This window comes from Heteronotia binoei, chromosome 2, assembly GCF_032191835.1.
Source record: "Heteronotia binoei isolate CCM8104 ecotype False Entrance Well chromosome 2, APGP_CSIRO_Hbin_v1, whole genome shotgun sequence".
NCBI classification, from domain to species: Eukaryota; Metazoa; Chordata; class Lepidosauria; order Squamata; family Gekkonidae; genus Heteronotia; species Heteronotia binoei.
The window spans coordinates 201,380,578-201,400,084 of record NC_083224.1 but is presented as its reverse complement, the minus strand read 5'-3'; the positions used below and the strand labels follow the sequence as shown (position 1 = coordinate 201,400,084).

The 19,507-nt window shown below is 51.4% G+C and overlaps 1 protein-coding gene across 2 annotated transcripts in view; it reads left to right on the top strand.

Annotated features, from left to right (window-relative positions):
• The window catches only part of LOC132567757 (calcium/calmodulin-dependent protein kinase type IV-like), a 76,525-nt gene that overhangs the window by 38,481 nt on the left and 18,537 nt on the right, over positions 1–19,507 (top strand). For both annotated transcript variants that reach the window (XM_060233449.1, XM_060233448.1), the window contains exons 4-6: positions 1,187–1,269; positions 4,145–4,217; positions 15,177–15,267. In XM_060233449.1, coding sequence (XP_060089432.1) covers positions 1,187–1,269; positions 4,145–4,217; positions 15,177–15,267 — 247 coding nt within the window. The remainder of the gene's footprint in view (positions 1–1,186; positions 1,270–4,144; positions 4,218–15,176; positions 15,268–19,507) is intronic.

The window sequence follows — 19,507 nt, the reverse complement described above, 5'->3', positions numbered from 1 at the left end:
GCCGTCTCATAGGTTCTCATAAATGCCCTATAAGCTGCTCTTGCCACTTCGTTGTGGGCTCGTCGCCACTGCCTCTCTAGCCATCTGAGCCTCTGTTCCATTTGCCATAGCCCTGGCATATACCAGGGTGCCAGCTTTGTACGGGGGCGCAGAGGGCGCCTGGGAGCGATTTCATCGATGGCCATGGTGAGCCTGTTTTGCCAGGTCTCCACTAGCTCATCTAGGGAATCGCCAGGGAGCCAAGGATCCCGAAGAGCCATCTGAAACCGTATAGGGTCCACTTGGCTCCGTGGGCGAGCCAAAATACGTTTGTATCTTCACTACCTGGCATTACGTTTTATGACACATGGCCCGGCCCAACATTTATCTCATTTATGTCATATCCGGCCCTCATTACAAATGAGTTCGACATCCCATGCAGTTATCATCCATCAGCTGCGACATGAGGGCACTTTCCACCACCCAAGATACTGGGGACAAACTAGGTTGCCAACTTCTCGACTTTCCGCCCCTTTCCTGTGCCTTCTGTAGTAGTTTACTCTGCCGACAGGCTCCCAGCTGTGAAATTTTCATGTGTTGATATTTGATCATCGGCTGGGCTGTCCACCCAAGCCAGAGAAACAGGCCGGCCAGTTTTTCGGTTCATTTGGCAGCGCTGCGAGTGTCTCACTATCTCACAGGTCTACCCTCTTGCTCTTAGAAGAAGAAGAAGACGACGACCGCAGATTTATACCCCACCCTTCTCTCTGAATCAGTCTCAAAGTGGCTTACACTCCTTTGTCTTCTTCCCCCACCACAGACACCCTGTGAGGCGGGTGGAGCTGAGAGAACTCTCCTAGAAGCCGCCCTTCCACTGACTGCTCTGCCAGAGCTATGGCTGACCCAAGGCCATTCCAGCAGGTGCAAGTGGAGGAGTGGGGAATCAAACCCGGTTCTCCCAGATAAGAGTCAGCAAACTTAACCACTACGGCAAACTGGCTCTCTTACTTTGGTTGCTCTCTTCCGATATTGTGGACCCCCCACCCACCCTGGACACCGCTGTGCCCTGCAGGGCTGAGCCGGGGGCTGTGGCACAAAACAAGAAGAGAGCTGCACCGAGCCTCTGGATGTTTGCCTTGTCCCCCCCCCACCCCTGCATCAGTTTGGCCCACAGCTGTCTTGTTCTCTTTTCCTTTCTTTCCTAAAGATCAAACTCAAAGAGATTTTTGAGACCCCCTCGGAGATCACCCTCATCCTGGAGCTTGTGACGGGCGGAGAGCTCTTCGACAGGTAACCGGCAAGGCGCTGCTTCTTAACTGGCAGGCTCTTAATGAAAGGAGACAAATGCAGGCAAGACGCAGGGAAGGGGGTGGCTGCCCATGATGCAGCAGGGCGAAGGGGGAATGGCTGGTTTCTGGTGGCCGTTTCCAACTGTCGCCCCCGCTCTGCCCAGTCTGGGCTCTGTGCCTTTTCTCCTGCTAGCTGCCTGTGCGGTATTTGTTCTGTTTGCTCAACATTTCTGGACCTGCAGTTGCTTATGCGCAGCAGTGCTGGGATAAACCCTGTGGAGGCTTTTAGGCAGTCGAAATCTTGGGCGCCCCCTTGCAAATTATCTCTGAGTCCGAGCACCCACCCCACAGCCCCCGCTGCAGCCTGCAACACTGTCTCAGAAGCCCCTTTGACAAAGCTGCAGGGAGGAGAGGCAAACTTGGCGACGACGCCAGCAGCAGCCGCAGCAGGCAAGTTGGGCAAAGAGCAGCCCAGTTGCTGGCTGCTCGTTCAGGCTGAGAAGGCTGCCAGCGGGGGGGGGGGGGATGGGGGGAGCAGCCCGGGGCCACTAAAGGCATGGGGGCCCATAGACCGGTGCCTACTTGGCCTAATTGTTAATCTGGTTCTGATGCGCAGGGTGCTTTTGTGTGTGTGTGTGTGTTTTAAAAAACTTTGCACTTTGCACATTTGAAGGAAAGCAATTGTTTTATGTCCTTAAAAGGGGTGGGGAGGCTGGTTTCCTGGCTTTGCCTCCCTGCGCAGGACGTTCGGCGAAGAGGTTGCTCTCTTCCTTTCAGGCGGCAATTCTGTGCCTCTCTTAAGCTGCGTGGGGCAGGCAGACATTAATTGCTGGGGTCCTAGCTCTTCCTTTGTAAGCGTGAGGGAACCGTGGTTTTGTGTTAGGGCTGTCAACTTTGGGTTGTGAAAGCCCTGGGGATTGGGGGACGGGGAGTGGAGTTTGAAGAGGGTGGGGTTTGGCGAGTCTGAGGACCTCAGTGGGGCACAACGCTGCAGAGACCCCCCTCGAAAGCAGCCATGCCCCAAAGAGGAACTGATCTTCCTCTGAATTTAGGGGGAGGTATTTGTGAGTTTCCTGCATTGTGCAGGAGGTTGGACTTGATGACCCTGGAGGTCCCTCCCAACTCTAGGATTCTATGATCTCTGTAGCCTGGAGAGCAGTAATTGTCATTCCAGGGAATCTCCAGACCCCACCTGGAGGCTGGCAAGCAACCCTATTTTGCAGGAATGCACCTGTCATGTTAATGGAGGCTCTTGGGCAGGTGAACTGCCCTCGTGGAGTATGCGTCCCAAATGCTCCAGCAAGAAATCAGAATTGCAAAGGGACTGGGGCGCGTTACATATGGAATCAACTTTCCGCATTATATAGCATGAACATTCTGTCTGTCCAGGGCTTTTTTTCTGGCCGGAACTCCTTTGCATATTAAGCCACACACCCCTGCTATAGCCAGTCCTCCTGGAGCTTACAGTAAGCCCTGTACTAAGAGCCCCGTAAGCTCCAGGAGGATCGACTACATCAGGGGGGCGTGTCCTAAGATACAAAGGAGTTCCTGCTACGAAAAAAAAGCCCCGTGTATGTCTAATACCATGTGTGTCGCCTGACCCCCGCTCCATAGAGGTGAAGAAATGGGCATATCGGAGCCACTGAGGGTGACAGAGCTTTTTGCAGTCCTAGGTTAAGAATACACCTGCATGAGGACAAAAAAAAAAGCCCTTTAGGGTATTCTTGGAGTTTTGGGTGACCCTAGTCCATGAGAACCGGTCACCTGCCCAAGATCATCTACTGCTTGGGAATGGTCTCATGAAGTTACTTTTTTGTCATATGGCTGGGAGCACAGGTCATTTTGCAGAAAAATAGGTGGTGGAGCTCATAACTCATCAGCATATGCTCCCCCCCCCCACCAGCCAAAAGCAACCCAATACAAGAAAGGAGAGCCCCGGGCAAATGAAGCCTGCTTGGCTGGCTAAACATCCAGCGAGCCCAAGCAGGCCTTGCTCACCTGGGGCTCTCTTTGGCCGCACCCCCGCAGTCAAAAGGCCAGCAAGCCACCCACCACCCAAAATCACATAGAGAAAGGGTGGTGCAGGCTTCTCCAGGAGTTAATGAGGGCTGCTGGGGGCGTGGCAAAGCCCTCGGTGGCTGGCTGGCTGCCCGCTCTCCTTATCCAGGGACTGTTATGCAGCTGCACCTCCTATTCAATGGGCAAGGAAGAGGGGGAACCCTCAGAAAGGTTCAGGAGCTGTGCGCCTGTGAGCTCCTGCTGAATGCAAGGCCTGGCTGGGAGATTATTGAGTGTCGCTTTCCCCTCCTGGAAATGCAGTCGACAGGGTGAATTTCTGGCCTCTTGTTTCAGGTCTTTCCCTTGGGGAGGGTGTGGGGGAGGGGGGGACAGCTTAGCCAATCAACATTAAACCCTTTACTGCTGTACTCTTGGGGCTGCGTCTTCTGGTTCCTTGATTTCACTCCTTTATTTATAATGACGCGGAGGGGGACAAGTGGGAAGCTGGAGGAAATAATGAGTTGCTAGGCGACTACCGGACCACCTCTCCCTGACCCAACCAGTCGGCGAAGCCCCAGTGGTCGCTGAGCAACCGTTCACTCAGTTCTTCAAATGGCTCCCGGATTTCATCTCACTTTCCTTTACACAAAATTGGGGGAAGGAAGGAAGTGGGCAGTTGCTTAGCAGCACCAACTGCCTCCTCCTAGGTTGGGCCTCAGATATGGTGGTTGCTTAGCAACCCACCACATCCTCCAGATTCCCACGTTTCAGCAAGGTTGCTGAAACGAACCGGGCCTAGATGCTTTGTAAGCATTTACAGGCATGCTGGGAGCAAGGGAGGGGGCAGTCTTTGAACCCTTTGCTGTCCCTTTCCGCAGGATTGTAGAGAGGGGCTTCTACAGCGAGAGAGACGCAGCCAATGTGGTGAAGCAGATCCTGGAGGCCGTGGCCGTAAGTCTCGTCTTTCTTGATCCGATGTTGCATTCAGAGTGTTGCCCGAGATGCCCCACCCTCCTGGCTTGAATCTGCAATAGGGTTGCCAGTCCCCAGGTGGAAAAACACTAGAAATAAACCACTGCTTCTTTAATGTTGCAAATAAATGCTTAAGCAATTTCTTTCGTAATGATGCAATTATATTATTATCATCACAAACCAAAATTCATTAAATGTCCATGGAAAAAGTTATTTCACACCACTCTTGTAAGGTAGTACTTTCAAAATCAGAGGGTGTTTTCGCACTTACCTTTTACTGGCGCGACGACCCTCCTCACGCCGGCGGATCTGCAGTGATTTCGCACTAGAAGCGCCGGCGCAGCCCAAAGAGCCGGCTACTTCCGTCGCTAAGCCAGCGCAAACGCAAACCGCCAAGAAGCTGGAAAACGTTTGCGCTGGCTTAGCGACGGAAGTAGCCGGCTCTTTGGGCTGCGCCGGCGCTTCTAGTGCGAAATCACTGCAGATCCGCCGGCGTGAGGAGGGTCGTCGCGCCAGTAAAACGTGAGTGCGAAAACACCCAGAATGTTACTTGACACCACTCTTGTAAGGTAGTACTTTACAGTCCACTGTCTCAGTTCTCCTTTGCTCGAAAGACGTAGACAGCACCACACTTGTATATGATTCCTCCTGTGGGTGGCAGACCCAAGTCTGACAGATGCGGCGGCTGCACAGGTCCTAGGTTCAGTTCTGTGTTTCGTTCACCTTCCACCGGCCGCTTTCTTTTAGCTTTGGAACCTGCGCTAAAGGCAATTCCTCACACATTCCAATACAATGTTACTTTGCAGCTTGCACGAATGGTTCTCAAGCACAACTGAAAGCGACCAGTGGAAGGCGAACAAAATAACAGAACTGAACCTAGGACCTGTGTAGCCGCCGCATCTGTCAGACTTCGGTCTGCTACGCGTAGGAGGAATCGGACTTCGGTCTGCTACCCACAGGAGGAATCATATACAAGCGTGGTCCTGTCTACGTCTTTCAATCAAAGGAAAACTGAGACAGTGGACTGTAACGTACCTGACAAGAGTGATGTGAAATAACATTCTGATTTTGAAAGTACTACCTTACAAGAGTGGTGTGAAATAACTTTTTGATTTTTCTATGGAAATTTAATGAATTTTGGTTTGTGATGATAATATAATTGCATCATTATGAAAGAAATTGCTTAAGCACTTATTTGCAACATAAAAAAGCGGCGGTTTATTTCTAGTGTTTGCTAATCAGTACACTGCAGTTTCTGGTTTGCCCAATCCCCAGGTGGGGACAGGGGACCCCCCACGTCAGGGTCCTCAGAAAGCAAAGGGTGGGGGAGGGAAATGTCTGCTGGGCACTCCATTAGTCCCTATGCAGGCCAATTCCCATAGAGCAGTGGTCCCCAACCTTTTTGGCCCCAGGAACCGGCCCTAGGGCCACCCTGCCAACTGCGGCCCCAGGGCCAGCAAGGTGGGGGCACCCAATTCAGCCTCCCCCCACGGCACCTCCTCCTCCCTTCATTTTTCTCCTCCCTCCTTTGCCCCCTGCGCAGCCTCACTGCCCCCACCCCCCCGTGCAGCCTCGCTGCCTCCTTCTCTCCCCCCCCATTTTCACCATTTTAAGGCTGGGGAAGGGGCGGTGAAGCACCTCCCAGACTGACCCCCACCGATCAGCTGAATGGTCGGGGAAACCACAGCATCATTGCTCGCTGCCTTTGCCTCTGAAGGTGAAAACAGGGAGGAAGAGACTGCGGGGGGCGGGAGCGGCAAGACTGCGCGACCCATTTCAAACAGGCCGCGACAGGGGACCCGTGCCATAGAGTATAATGGAGAATTGATCCACGGGTATCTGGGGCTCTGGAGGGGCTGTTGTTTGAGGTAGAGGCACCAAATTTCCAGCATAGCATCCAGTGCCTCTCCCCAAAATACCCTCCATGTTTCAAAAGGATTGGACCAGGGGCTCCAATTCTTTTGAGCCCCCAAAGAAGGTGCCCCTGTCTTTTATTATTTCCAGTGGAGGGAAGGCATTTAAAAGGTGTGCAGTCCCTTTAAATGTTGTGGCAAGAATTCTCTTTGGAGTTCAATTATACTTGTCACAACCTTGCTCCCGGCTCCAGCCCCAGCATCTCCTGGCTCCACCCGCAAAGTCCCCAGATGTTTCTTGAATTGAACGTGGCAACCCTCATCTGGAACGGCATCGTGCCATCAGCTTTGTGTATCTTAATTTGCTTTTTTTTTTTTAAGTACATGATTTATAGTCTGCCTTTCTCACTTGGCCTCAAGGCGGAGAGTACACAGAGGTAGTCAGTACAGAACGGGACATTCAATAAACACTGCAGCAGGGTTAAGGTTTAATGTGGCACATTAAAAGCTGCAAAAATTGCACTGCAGGACTGCAGTCCCTAATAATTTATCTAAGCAACTTTGCAGATCATTTAATCATGAAGTATCATGAAGTGACTTTGCGAATCATTTAGCGAGTGATTAAAATGTAGAATGCTCTGCCAGGGGATGCAGTTATGGCCTCGGGCACAGACCGCTTTAGAAGGGGATTAGACAGATTCATGGAGGGGAGGTCTGCCGGAGAACGAAACGGGAACCTCCATGTCCAGAGGCAGTCAGCTCCTGAATCCCAGAGCGAGGAGGCAACATCTTGGGAAGGCCTCAGCCTCTCGGCCCTGTTGGCCCTCCAGAGGAACTGCTTGGCCACTGTGTGAGACAGGAAGCTGGATTAGACGGTCCCCTGGTCTGATCCAGGAGGGCTCTTTGCACATTCTTATGAAGGCCTCAGCCTCTATGCCCTGTTGTTGGCTCTGGAAGAACTGGTCAGCCTTTCTGTGAGGCAGGATGCTGGACTAGATGAACCACTGGGCTGATCCAGCAGGGCTATTCTCTTGTTCTTATGAAGGCCTCAGCCTCTATGCCCTGTTATGGGCTGTCCGGAGGAACTAGTTGGCCACTGTGTGAGACAAGATGCTGGACTAGTTGGACTTCTGGTCTGATCCACCAGGACTCTTCTGATGTTTTTATGAAGGCCTCGGCCTCTATACCCTGTTGTTGGCCCTCCAGAAGAACCAGCTGGCCAGGGTGGGATGATGGACTAGATGGACCACTGGTCTGATCCAGCAGGGCTGCTCTAATGTTCTTACGTCATTGTATCTTGGAAGAGATACAGTACAATTCTATTTTATGAATAAAATAATATATTAATAATAAATAAAACCATGTATAAATAAAAAATATATCTCCCAATCAGGAGCACAAAGTTCTGCAACCTGAGCAGAATAATTCATGCCAATTCTTGTCCGGGGGATAATGGCTTCCTCTGTCTTTGATGCCGACCACTCTCCTCGGCTTCCTCTTCGCAGCGTATGAGAGAGGACTCCCCCTCCCCCTCCAGCAGGCTCCCCGGGTTTTATTTTTATTAACTGTCACTGTCTTTTAATGCTTTCTGTCTCTAATCTCTGAAATCGGCAACCTGTGAAATGAAGATTGGCAGCGGCAGCTCCCTAGACCGGTAACGCAATTTGCAAGGCATCTGTTGTTTGTTTGGACGAGGCAAGCACACCATAGGCAACAGCTTCGGTCTGTGGGCCGTGAAGGGCTGGGTGTTGGCTGTGTGGCAGGCCTGCAGGGGTTAATCAAGGGGGGTTCTGCTTGGCAGGGGGGTCCTGGGGCCAAGCAACACACAGCATGAGATCTCCATGACTGCAACTCCAGATTTGGAATTACTGTGCTGCAATAGGGGGGCAGCCTAGATGTAGACAGGAGGGGGGTGGTTGACATCTGTGTCTCTTACACCAGAGGTCCCCAAATTTTTTGAGCCTGTAGGAACCTTTGGAATTGTGACATAGCGTGGTGAGTGCAGCCACAAAATGTCAGCTGTAGCTCACTTTCAGTCACACAGTCAAGATCCTGGAGCTGTGATGACAACAGCTGTCAAAGCATAAGAACATAAGAAGAGCCATGCTGGTTCTGGTTCAGATTAGGTGTCCATCTCGGCCAGCATCCTGCCACACACAGTGGCCAACCAGTACCTCTGCAGGGCCAACAACAGGGCATGGAGGCCAATGCCTTCATAAGAATATCAGAAGAGCCCTGCTGGATCAGACCAGTAGTCCATCTAGCCCAGCATCCTGTCTCACGCGGTAGCCAGCCAGTTCCTGTGGAGGGCCAACAACAGGGCAGAGAGGCTGAGGCCTTCATAAGGACATAAGCCCTGCTGGATCAGATTAGGGGTCCCTCTAGTCCAGCATCCCATCTCACACAGTGGCCAGCCAGTTCCTCTGCAGGGCCAACAACAGGGCATGGAGGCCAACGCCTTCATAAGAATATCAGAAGAGCCCTGCTGGATCAGAGCAGCAGTCCATCAAGACCAGCATCCTGTCTCACACAGTAGCCAACCAGTTCCTCTGGAAGACCAACTACAGGGCAGAGAGGCTGAGAAAGAGGCATCAAATTTTCAGCATAGCATCCAATACCTTCCCCCAAAATACCCTCCATGTTTCAAAAGGATTGGTCCAGGGGGTCCAATTCTACGAGCCCCAAAATAAGGTCCTTCATTATTTCGAATGGTGGGAAGGCATTTAAAAGGTGTGTGGTGCCTTTAAATGTGATGGCCAAAACTCTCTTTGGAGCTCAGTTATGCTTGTTACAACCTTCCTCCTGGCTCCACCCCCAACATCTCCTGGCTCCACCCCCAAAGTCCCCAGATATTTCTTGAATTGGACTTGGCATCCCTAATTTGGGATGGCATCTTCCAATCAGCTTTTTGTATCTTAATTTGCTTACCTTCAGTCACACAATGAAGATCCTAGAGCTGTGATGGCAACAGCTGCCATAGCATAAGAACATAAGAAGAGCCGTGCTGGTTCAGATTAGGTGTCCCCCTTGTCCAGCATCCTGCCACACACAGTGGCCAACCAGTTCCTCTGGAGGGCCAACTACAGGGCTTGGAGGCTGAGACCTTCATAAGAACATGAGATGAATCCTGCTGGATCAGAACAGTCGTCCCATCTATTTCAGCATCCTGTCTCACACAGTGGCCAACCAGTTCCTCGGAGGGCCAACAACAGGGCATAAAGGCTAAGGCCTTCGTAAGAACATCAGAAGAGCCCTGCTGGATCAGTCCAAGGATCCATCTAGTCCAGCTTCCTGTCTCACACAGTGGCCAACCAGTTCATCTGGAGGACCAACAACAGGGCATAGAGGCTAAGACCTTCATAAGAACATCAGAAGAGCCCTGCTGGATCAGACCTGTAAGGGTCCATCTAGTCCAGCATCCTGTCTCACACAGTGGCCAGCCAATTCCTCTGGAGGTCCAGCAACAGGGCACAGAGGCTGAGGTCTTCATAAGAACCACAGAAGAGCCCTGCAGTGGTCCATCTAGTCCAGAATCCCATCTCACACAGTGGCCAGCCAGTTCCTCTGGAGGACCAACAACAGGGCATAGAGGCTAAGAACTTCATAAGAACATCAGAAGAGCCCTGCTGGATCAGACCGGTAGTCCATCTAGTCCAGCATCCTGTCTCACACAGTGGCCAGCCAATTCTTCTGGAGGGCCAACAACAGGGCAGAGAGGCTGAGGCCTTCATAAGCACATCAGAAGAGCCCTGCTGGATCAGACCAGTGGTCCTTCTAGTCCAGGATCCTGTCTCACACAGTGGCCAGCCAGTTCCTCTGGAGGTCCAGCAACAGGGCACAGAGGCTGAAGTCTTCATAAGAACCACCGAAGAGCCCTGCAGTGGTCCATCTAGTCCAGCATCCCGTCTCACACAGGGGCCAGCCAGTTCCTCTGGAGGGCCAACAGCAGGGCAGAGAGGCTGAGGCCTTCATAAGGGCATCAGAAGAGCCCTGCTGGATTGGAGCAGTGGTCCATCTAGTCCAGGATTCTGTCTCACGCAGTGACCAACATTTTTAAAAAGCTGCACAGCCAATCAAATCTCCAGTGGCCGACCAGAAGGCTTGCTCGGAAAAAGCATTTCTGAAAACACTTGATGGGCCCCAGGAGAAGTGCTGGCAGGCATATGATGTTAGGGACTCTTACCTTACACCGTTTTCCTCACTGAAATTGTCCCACCCCACTGGACTACTTTGCACCCCAGTTCTGGGTGGTGGAGAAGACAGGCAGAAGAGTTCTCTTTTTTTCCTTACTGCACTGTAAGGCAGCCCAGAGTGACCACTTCCCATCGGGGGGTTATAGTGACCCTCCCTCCCATTCCTAGCATCGCTGTCCCAGTCCCCCCTATGGGCTTCTTGGTCGGGCTAAATTGCACATCTGGAGTTCAGCTCCCAGAAGTCCTCACTGCATGTTGCATGGCCTCGAATAATCCGTTTCTGCCATCTGGCTCACAGGCTCTGAGCCCGGGGATCAGGTAACCTCAAGAAAGGTCGTTGGATGGCGCAGAAAAGCTCCGCTCCAGAATGCAGAGAAATGAGTGTGGAGTTGACAGGCTTGGCTAGCAACGAGCTATAGAAGAGAGATTTCCATTGTGGGTTGGTCTCTAGCTCCCCTAAACCCCAGGACTGGTGCAATCGGCAAGATTTCTTTTCTGAAAATCGTATTGGGGAGATTATGGTTTTTAATTCCCCCTCCCCTAAGGCATTTAGAATTTTGTTAGGGTTTAAATGGTGGCTTACCTTAAGCAAAAAAAGACATGAACTTAGGAGAAGCCATGTTGGATCAGGCCAATGGCCCATCCAGTCCAAAACTCTGTCACACCGTGGCCAAAAAACCCAGGTGCCATCAGGCGGTCCATCAGTGGGGCAGGACACTAGGAGCCCTCTCACTGTTGCCCCCCCCCAAGCACCAGCAATACAGAACATCACTGCCCCAAACAGAGAATTCCATCTATACCCTGTGTCTAATAGCCACTGATGGACCTCTGCTCCATATGCTTATCCAGTCTCCTCTTGAAGCCGTCTATGCTTGTAGCTGCTGCCACCTCCAGTGGCAGTGAATTCCACGTGTTAATCACCCTGTGGAGAAACGCCATCTTGGTTGGGAGGGAACATGAAACTGCTAGGCAGGCTTTGGGGCCTAGCCGGCCCCTCACTCCCCCCTCCCTTCCAGAGCCAAACCAGCAACTCTAGGGGGAAAGCCTCCTAGAGCGGCAGGAAGTTCTTTTGTTCTCTGTATGTGAGTTAGGCAGGAAGAGAAGCAGTCTGCAGCTGGCCCTCCAAGGGGGAGGTTGTGAGTCTGTGGGCTCCTGACTGTGGGAGAGGCCCACCCAGAGGGAGAAGGCCCCCTGGGCAGTCAGACCAAGTAAGTTATTCACAAGGCAGGGCAAGTTTAGACCAGGAATAATAGGATGCGTTTAAAAACCACCTTTTATTTGTCATGCTGTTTGCTGTGCGGGTGCTGTGCTGTGCTAACCTTTTACATGCAACTGTTTTTGTTTTGTTTTTCTTTTCTTTTCTTTTTCTCCTTTAATTAAATATTTTTACTGTTTTGAATGCTGGCAGTCAAACTCTGTACCACATAGATCCCAACCGCTTAGACCACGCTGCTTTATGAAGGGGGCCCCGGGGAAGGGGGAAGGCATGCAGTTGGATAAAGTGCCAATCCTCCAGGGGTTCCCCAAAGAAGTGCTGAGGTCTCTGTGATACCCAAGTACAGGGTGGCAGAGGACCTTGAGGCCTGGCCTCAGAGCTGGAGAGGGGGGTTGGGAGTCCTGTTCCTCTCAATCTGAACCCCTAGACTGAGCAGGTGGTGGCAGCGAGCCCAAGTGGCCGGAGGAGAAATAGCTCCCTCCAGGAGTTGGCGACTCAATAGGGAGTTGACGGGACCGGGTCTGAAGGCAGAATCGGGCCGGTTCCATCACACACCCTGTTGGTGAAGAAGGACTCCTTTTATCCGTTCTAACCCGACTGCTCAGCAATTTCATTGAATGCCCATGAGTTGTTGTATTGTGAGAAAAGGAGGAAAGTACTTCTTTCTCTACCTTCTCTACCCTGACTCATTAAAAAAAGTTTTAGAGAGGAGTCGTGCTGGTCTTCACGAGCTGGATTCGAGTTCAGGAACACCTTAAAGACCAACAAGATTTTTGGGGCAGGAGCTTTCAAGCGTCAGCATTCCCTTCATCAGATACAAGTAAGAATGGGGATCCCTCAGTCCTTATGTCCTGCCTCTCTCCCCTTCAGACTGGGCTATAGGACTCAGGGGTCTCCATTCCTTCTTGGATCTGATGAAAGTTCACGCCCTGAAAATTTGGCTGGTCTTTAACAGGGGTGGCCAAACTGTGGCTTGGAAGCCACATGTGGCTGTTTCACACACATTGCATGGCTCTCAAAGAAGGCACTTGTCTCTTTAAATCACTTCTCTAAGTCATGCCAACCTCTCTTTCTCATCCATCTGTCCATCTATCTATCCATCTATCTATCATCTTCCTTCCTTTCTCCCTCCTTCCTTCCTTCCTTCCCTCCCTCCTCCCTCCCTCCCTCCTCCCTCCCTCCCTCCCTCCCTCCTTCCTTCCTTCCTTCCTTCCTTCCTTCCTTCCTTCCTTCCTTCCTTCCTTCCTTCCTTCCTTCCTTCCTTCCTTCCTTCCTTCCTTCCCTTAAACATCTGACGCTCATGTCTTGTGCCTCTCAGATGTCTAATGTTTATTCTGTGTGGCTCTTACATTAAGCAAGTTTGGCCGCCCCGGTCTTTTAAGATGCTCCTGGACTCGACTCTAGCTGTTAAAACAGAGGCCAGTAAGTCGAGCCCTTTCTTAACACCTTTCCCTTGGATCTAAATTATTGCTGGACATAAGTAGAGAACCCTTGAAATGAAGGGATGGAGTGGGGGGGCTTCCAGAAAAGGTTGGACAAGCAGGATTGGAGTGCTTAATCTCTCCCCCCCTCCAAAGCCAAGCATTTCCTGTCTCTAAACCTTGGGGGCGGGGGCAGAAAAGGATACTTGAGGTCAAAGGGAGAATTGTCAAGCGGAGAAGAGGATTGGGCACCCACTAATTCTCCCTGCAAATATGTTTTCTCCTTAAAGCAAATAGATACGACTCCTATGTTAGAGTCACACAGCAGTTCTGGATTTGGGAGCCTGCTGCTCAAAAGTAACCTGCAGGTTCAACCAAAGTGTGCCCCCTGGGAGCATTTCACCCAGAATCCTTTGCAACACAGAGATTCCCCTGCAAGTCACTGCTGAGGTTGTCCAAACCTCCGTCAGTGGCCAGTGGTTACCCCTGCAGGTTCTTTCAAGCCCGTTCTGAGCGCTGTTCCATGGGATGTAAATTATTGCTGGGTATAAAAGAGAGAGAAGTTTTAAAAGGGAAAAACCCTCGAGAGTACATTAGGCAGGTCCCTGTTTCTCTGTATTTAAGGTCAGCAGAAGAGGGTTTCCATCGCAACCAAGGGCTTGTAAAAGGCGAGGGGATTCATAAAAGACAGGAAAATGCAGTCTCTCATTCTCTCTCCGCTGCGGTTTGAGAATTTGACCCCATCAGGGCAGGGAAAGCAATCCCAGCCAGCACCTGAGGATTAGGGTGACCCTCTTCCAAGTGAAAAGCTATTAAGTGGGATTTGTGATCTCCACGGCTGACTTGTGGAACAAAACACAATTTGGCTTGTTCCCATTTAAGCAGATTTTGCCATCTCCCAGAAATCTCATTTTGTTGTTTTTTGTTTCTAGCGTGCCCCCCGTTGAATCCCATTGTCCTCACTCACTCTGGCCACCTTGCCTTTAGTCCTGGGGTGTCAGATATAGGCCAGAATCAGCCCACCCAGGGTTTTTAAATGGCCCCCAGGCCCTTTTCACTCTGCTCCCTCTTCAGTCCTCACTGTTTGAAGCTCCGAGGCTGCCGAAGTTCCCTGCTCTTTCAGTTCCCTGCCTTTTCTTTGCAGGATACAGTAGAAAGCAAAGCTCCAAGGAAAACATGGAATGGAGTTTTCCATTAAGGTCTCTGTGCCCAGATAGATAGGGCCCAGGACCTTAATGGAAAATCCGTTCCACGTTTTCCTTACAACTCTTGTCTGTGCTGCAGTGTGTTTTAATGGAGCGGAGATCAGTTTCACTTTTAACGTTCCTCTATAGACAGCTAAATCTCATGCTTCCTGGAGTTGTGTCCTAGCAAATAAAGGGTTGATGCTTTGAGCCAGCTTATCTCTGCTCAATGGACCTGTTGCTGAATGGACCTTGTCTCCGTTGAATGGTACTCTAACTTGGGAACCCACAGCCAAAGGGGGATATTACATTGGAGAGCAATTGCCAGTCTGAGTAGACCCGGGGAGGTGGGGGAGAAACTTGCAGTGACATTTCATTGTTTTCCCAGGCTCAGAGCATTTTATATTTGTAGTTTCTACTGTGATCCTTGTGCTTTTCCTTGATGTTTTATCTTAAAAATTGCATTGTCACATCCCACTATTCCCCCACCTTTCCATTTTAAGCAAAATATTGCAGGAGTTTTGAGCATGCTTGCATTTTACGTTAAAGATAATATCTTTGTGTTCAGAACAAAAGTTGGAGTCCAGTGGCACCTTTAAGACAACAAAGTTTAATTCACAATGTAAGCTTTCGTGTGCTAAAAGCTTACATTGGGAATAAAACTTGGTTGGTCTCAAAGGTGCTACTGAACTCCAACTTTTGTTCTATTGCTTCAGACCAACACGGCTGCCCACCTGGATTTATTTAATTATCTTTGTCTGTATTCTTTATAAAGTTTATCTCTCCGCTGTCCAACATTACGTTTTATGATACTCATGGTCCGACCCCACAAAGTCCCGTTTGTGTCAGATCCGGCCCTCCTAACAAATGAGTGTGACACCCCGGCTTTAGTCATCTAGGCAACATTCAGAACTGTCGGCAGCTGCTGGCCAAGGAACTGAGCTTGCTGGATCAGAGCAGAGTCCCGGCATGCCCTGTTCAGTTCCCTTGCCGGTATTCCTGCCCTGTGGCCTTGCAAGAGAGGGGCTGGGATTCTCACATGGCTTTCTCTCCCGCCCTCTTTTCCCACAGTATCTGCATGCCAACGGAGTGGTCCACCGGGACCTGAAACCAGAGAATCTCCTCTATGCGGATCTCTCCCCGGATGCTCCTCTCAAAATTGGTATGGCCGGGGAAACTGTTTCCACAAACTGTGCCAAGGCAACTTTTATTTTGGGTCTTGTTACACTTTTTTTTAAAAAAAAATTATCCACCTTGTGTACTCCTGTACTCCCCTGAAGATTCTTCGAGGGGGAGAGAGGCATCCAGTGCCTTCAAGGGTTGGGCCCTTTCTAGGCTGTAGCCTATAGCCCAGGGGTGGCCAAAGTGTGGCAAGGGAGCGTGGCTCTTTCACACGTTTTGTATGGCTCTCAGAGCCCCCTCTGTCTCATTGGCTGGCTTGGAGAACGCATTTCTCTCTTTAAATCACTTCTCCAAGTTAAGACAGCTGGCAGTTTGGAGAATGCATTTAAAATTTCTTTCTTTCTACCTCCCTCGTCTTCCTTCCTTCCTTCTTTCCTGTGTTCTCTCTAAGCTGCAGAGTCTTGTGAGCAAAAATTCTACTTTGTGAGCTACTGGCATTAAAGTTGTGAGTGCCTGCATAAATTAGTGTGCTTTGGGGTCATCCTTCTGAGCTAAGACAAACATGTGTGGGCTGGAGGCTAAAGATCTGTGAGCTAGCTCAGCTTAGAGGGAACACTCCCTTCCTTCCTTTCCTTCTTTTCCTCCCTCCCTCTCTTCCTTTCCTTCCTTCCTTCCTTTCCTTCCTTTCCTTCCTTTCCTTCCTTCCTTCCTTCCTTCCTTCCTTCCTTCCTTCCTTCCTTCCTTCCTTCCTTCCTTCCTTCCTTCCTTCCTTCCTTCCTTCCTTCCTTCCCTCCCTCCCTCCCTCCCTCCCTCCCTCCCTTCCTTCCTTCCTTCCTTCCTTCCTTCCTTCCTTCCTTCCTTCCTTCCTTCCTTCCTTCCCTCCCTCCCTGCGGCTCATAGACATCTGATCTTCATGTCTTGCAGCTCTCAAACATCTGACATTCATTCTGTGTGGCTCTTATGTTAAGCAAGTTTGGCCACCCCTGCGATAGCCAAAAGATAGGCTGGAAGCCACAAACTGAAGTCAATTCCAAAAACCAGGTGCAAGGGGGATAAACAGGTGTCATGGTAAATTTTAGCACAAGATGGAGTTTAGGGCTTGTAATTTTGAGGGGCCTCTAAGGTAAAAAGATCACTAACAATGACTAAATTACCCCCCCTCTCTCTCTCTCTCTTTTTTTTTTTTTTGTTAATGCTGTGGGCTTCTTAAAGTTGACATAGCTTAAGGCCCTGGAGGTGAGGGAGCATTAGAATTTGGCAGTGCCAGGGGGCACATTGGAGCAGGCAAGGCAGGGCAGAGAATGACATTTTGTTGCCCAGCCAGGAAATCGGATATTGGGAAGAGAGGATTTACGCAGCGTCAGGGAAGGTTAGGAAGCAGCCACAGCAGGGCGAGGAGGAGAAAGTCAGAGAGCTGGGAAAGGCATTTGGGCTCCTGACTTGCCATAGAGAAGCTCATGGAGGGACTGTCTCTCCCCATATGAACTGGCATGCCATCAAAGGTTTGTCAGTTGCCCACTTCTGTGAGGAAATTCTTATAGGCGCCACTCACTTCCTCACCAGTGCTCAGTGGGGAAGGATGGGGGAGGGCAGTGTCATGCAACAGTATTTCTGGTCAGTTTGGTGTAGTGGTTAAGTGCACATACTCTTATCTGGGAGAACCGAGTTTGATTCCCCACTCCTCCACTTGCAGCTGCTGGAATGGCCTTGGGTTAGCCAGAGCTCTCGCAGGAGTTGTCCATGAAAGGACAGCTTCTGGGAGAGCTGTCTCAGCCCCGCCCACTTCACAGGGAGGAAGGGGAAGGAGATTGTAGGCCGCTCTGAGACTCTGTCCTTGAAAGGGCAGCTTCTGGGAGAGCTCTCAGCCCCACCCACCTCGCAGGTTGTCTGTTGTGGGGAAGGAAGGGAAAGGAGATTGTAGGCCTCTCTGAAACTCTGTCCTTGAAGGGGCAGCTTCTGGGAGAGCTCTCAGCCCCACCTGCCTCGCAGGGTGTCTGTTGTGGGGGAGGAAGGGAAAGGAGATTGTAGGCCACTTTGAGACTCTGTCCTTGAAAGGGCAGCTTCTGGGAGAGCTCTCTCAGTTACCCGCCTCACAGGGTGCCTATTGTGGGGGAGGAAGGGAAAGGAGATTGTAGGCCTCTCGGAAACTCTGTCCTTGAAGGGGCAGCTTCTGGGAGAGCTCTCAGCCCCACCCACCTCACAGGGTGTCTGTTGTGGGGGAGGAAGGGAAAGAAGATTGTTGGGCACTCTGAGACTGTCCATGAAAGGGCAGCTTCTGGAAGAGCTCTCAGCCCCACCCACCTCACAGGGTGTCTGTTGTGGGGGAGGAAGGGAAAGGAGATTGTAGGCCGCTCTGAGACTCTGTCCTTGAAAGGGCAGCTTCTGGGAGAGCTCTCAGCCCCACCCACCTCACAGGGTGTCTGTTGTGGGGGAGGAAGGGAAAGGAGATTGTAGGCCGCTCTGAGACTCTGTCCTTGAAAGGGCAGCTTCTGGGAGAGCTCTCAGCCCCACCCACCTCACAGGATGTCTGTTGTGGGGGAGGAAGGGAAAGGAGATTGTAGGCCACTTTGAGACTCTGTCCTTGAAAGGGCAGCTTCTGGGAGAGCTCTCTCAGTTACCCGCCTCACAGGGTGCCTATTGTGGGGGAGGAAGAGAAAGGAGATTGTAGGCCTCTCTGAAACTCTGTCCTTGAAGGGGCAGCTTCTGGGAGAGCTCTCAGCCCCACCCACCTCACAGGGTGTCTGTTGTGGGGGAGGAAGGGAAAGAAGATTGTTGGGCACTCTGAGACTGTCCTTGAAAGGGCAGCTTCTGGGAGAGCTCTCAGCCCCACCCACCTCACAGGGTGTCTGTTGTGGGGGAGGAAGGGAAAGGAGATTGTAGGCCGCTCTGAGACTCTGTCCTTGAAAGGGCAGCTTCTGGGAGAGCTCTCAGCCCCACCCACCTCACAGGATGTCTGTTGTGGGGGAGGAAGGGAAAGGAGATTGTAGGCCACTTTGAGACTCTGTCCTTGAAAGGGCAGCTTCTGGGAGAGCTCTCTCAGTTACCCGCCTCACAGGGTGCCTATTGTGGGGGAGGAAGGGAAAGGAGATTGTAGGCCTCTCTGAAACTCTGTCCTTGAAGGGGCAGCTTCTGGGAGAGCTCTCAGCCCCACCCACCTCACAGGGTGTCTGTTGTGGGGGAGGAAGGGAAAGAAGATTGTTGGGCACTCTGAGACTGTCCTTGAAAGGGCAGCTTCTGGGAGAGCTCTCAGCCCCACCCACCTCACAGGGTGTCTGTTGTGGGGGAGGAAGGGAAAGGAGATTGTAGGCCGCTCTGAGACTCTGTCCTTGAAAGGGCAGCTTCTGGGAGAGCTCTCAGCCCCACCCACCTCACAGGGTGTCTGTTGTGGGGGAGGAAGGGAAAGGAGATTGTAGGCCGCTCTGAGACTCTGTCCTTGAAAGGGCAGCTTCTGGGAGAGCTCTCAGCCCCACCCACCTCACAGGATGTCTGTTGTGGGGGAGGAAGGGAAAGGAGATTGTAGGCCACTTTGAGACTCTGTCCTTGAAAGGGCAGCTTCTGGGAGAGCTCTCTCAGTTACCCGCCTCACAGGGTGCCTATTGTGGGGGAGGAAGGGAAAGGAGATTGTAGGCCTCTCTGAAACTCTGTCCTTGAAGGGGCAGCTTCTGGGAGAGCTCACAGCCCCACCCACCTCACAGGGTGTCTGTTGTGGGGGAGGAAGGGAAAGAAGATTGTAGGCCGCTCGGAGACTCTGTCCTTGAAGGGGCAGCTTCTGGGAGAGCTCTCAGCCCCACCCACCTCACAGGGTGTCTGTTGTGGGGGAGGAAGGGAAAGAAGATTGTTGGGCACTCTGAGACTGTCCTTGAAAGGGCAGCTTCTATGAGAGCCCTCTCAGCCCCACCCACCTCACAGGGTGTCTGTTGTGGGGGAGGAAGGGAAAGGAGATTGTAGGCCGCTCTGAGACTCTGTCCTTGAAAGGGCAGCTTCTGGGAGAGCTCTCAGCCCCACCCACCTCACAGGATGTCTGTTGTGGGAGAGGAAGGGAAAGGAGATTGTAGGCTGCTCTGAGATTTGGAGTGGCGAGCAGGATACAAATCCAATGTTGTCGTCTTCTTCAAATCCTAGCGGTGATCTCACTGAAATACAGAATGCTCTAGGAGTCCTCTATGATAAAAACAGTAGGAATACAGTGCAATATATATTTTTCTTCCTCTTTTTTGGCCAGAAATGGTCTTGTCCTGCTTTTCTCTGCCCTTCCCCTGCCCAGACCTACTGCTGAGCAG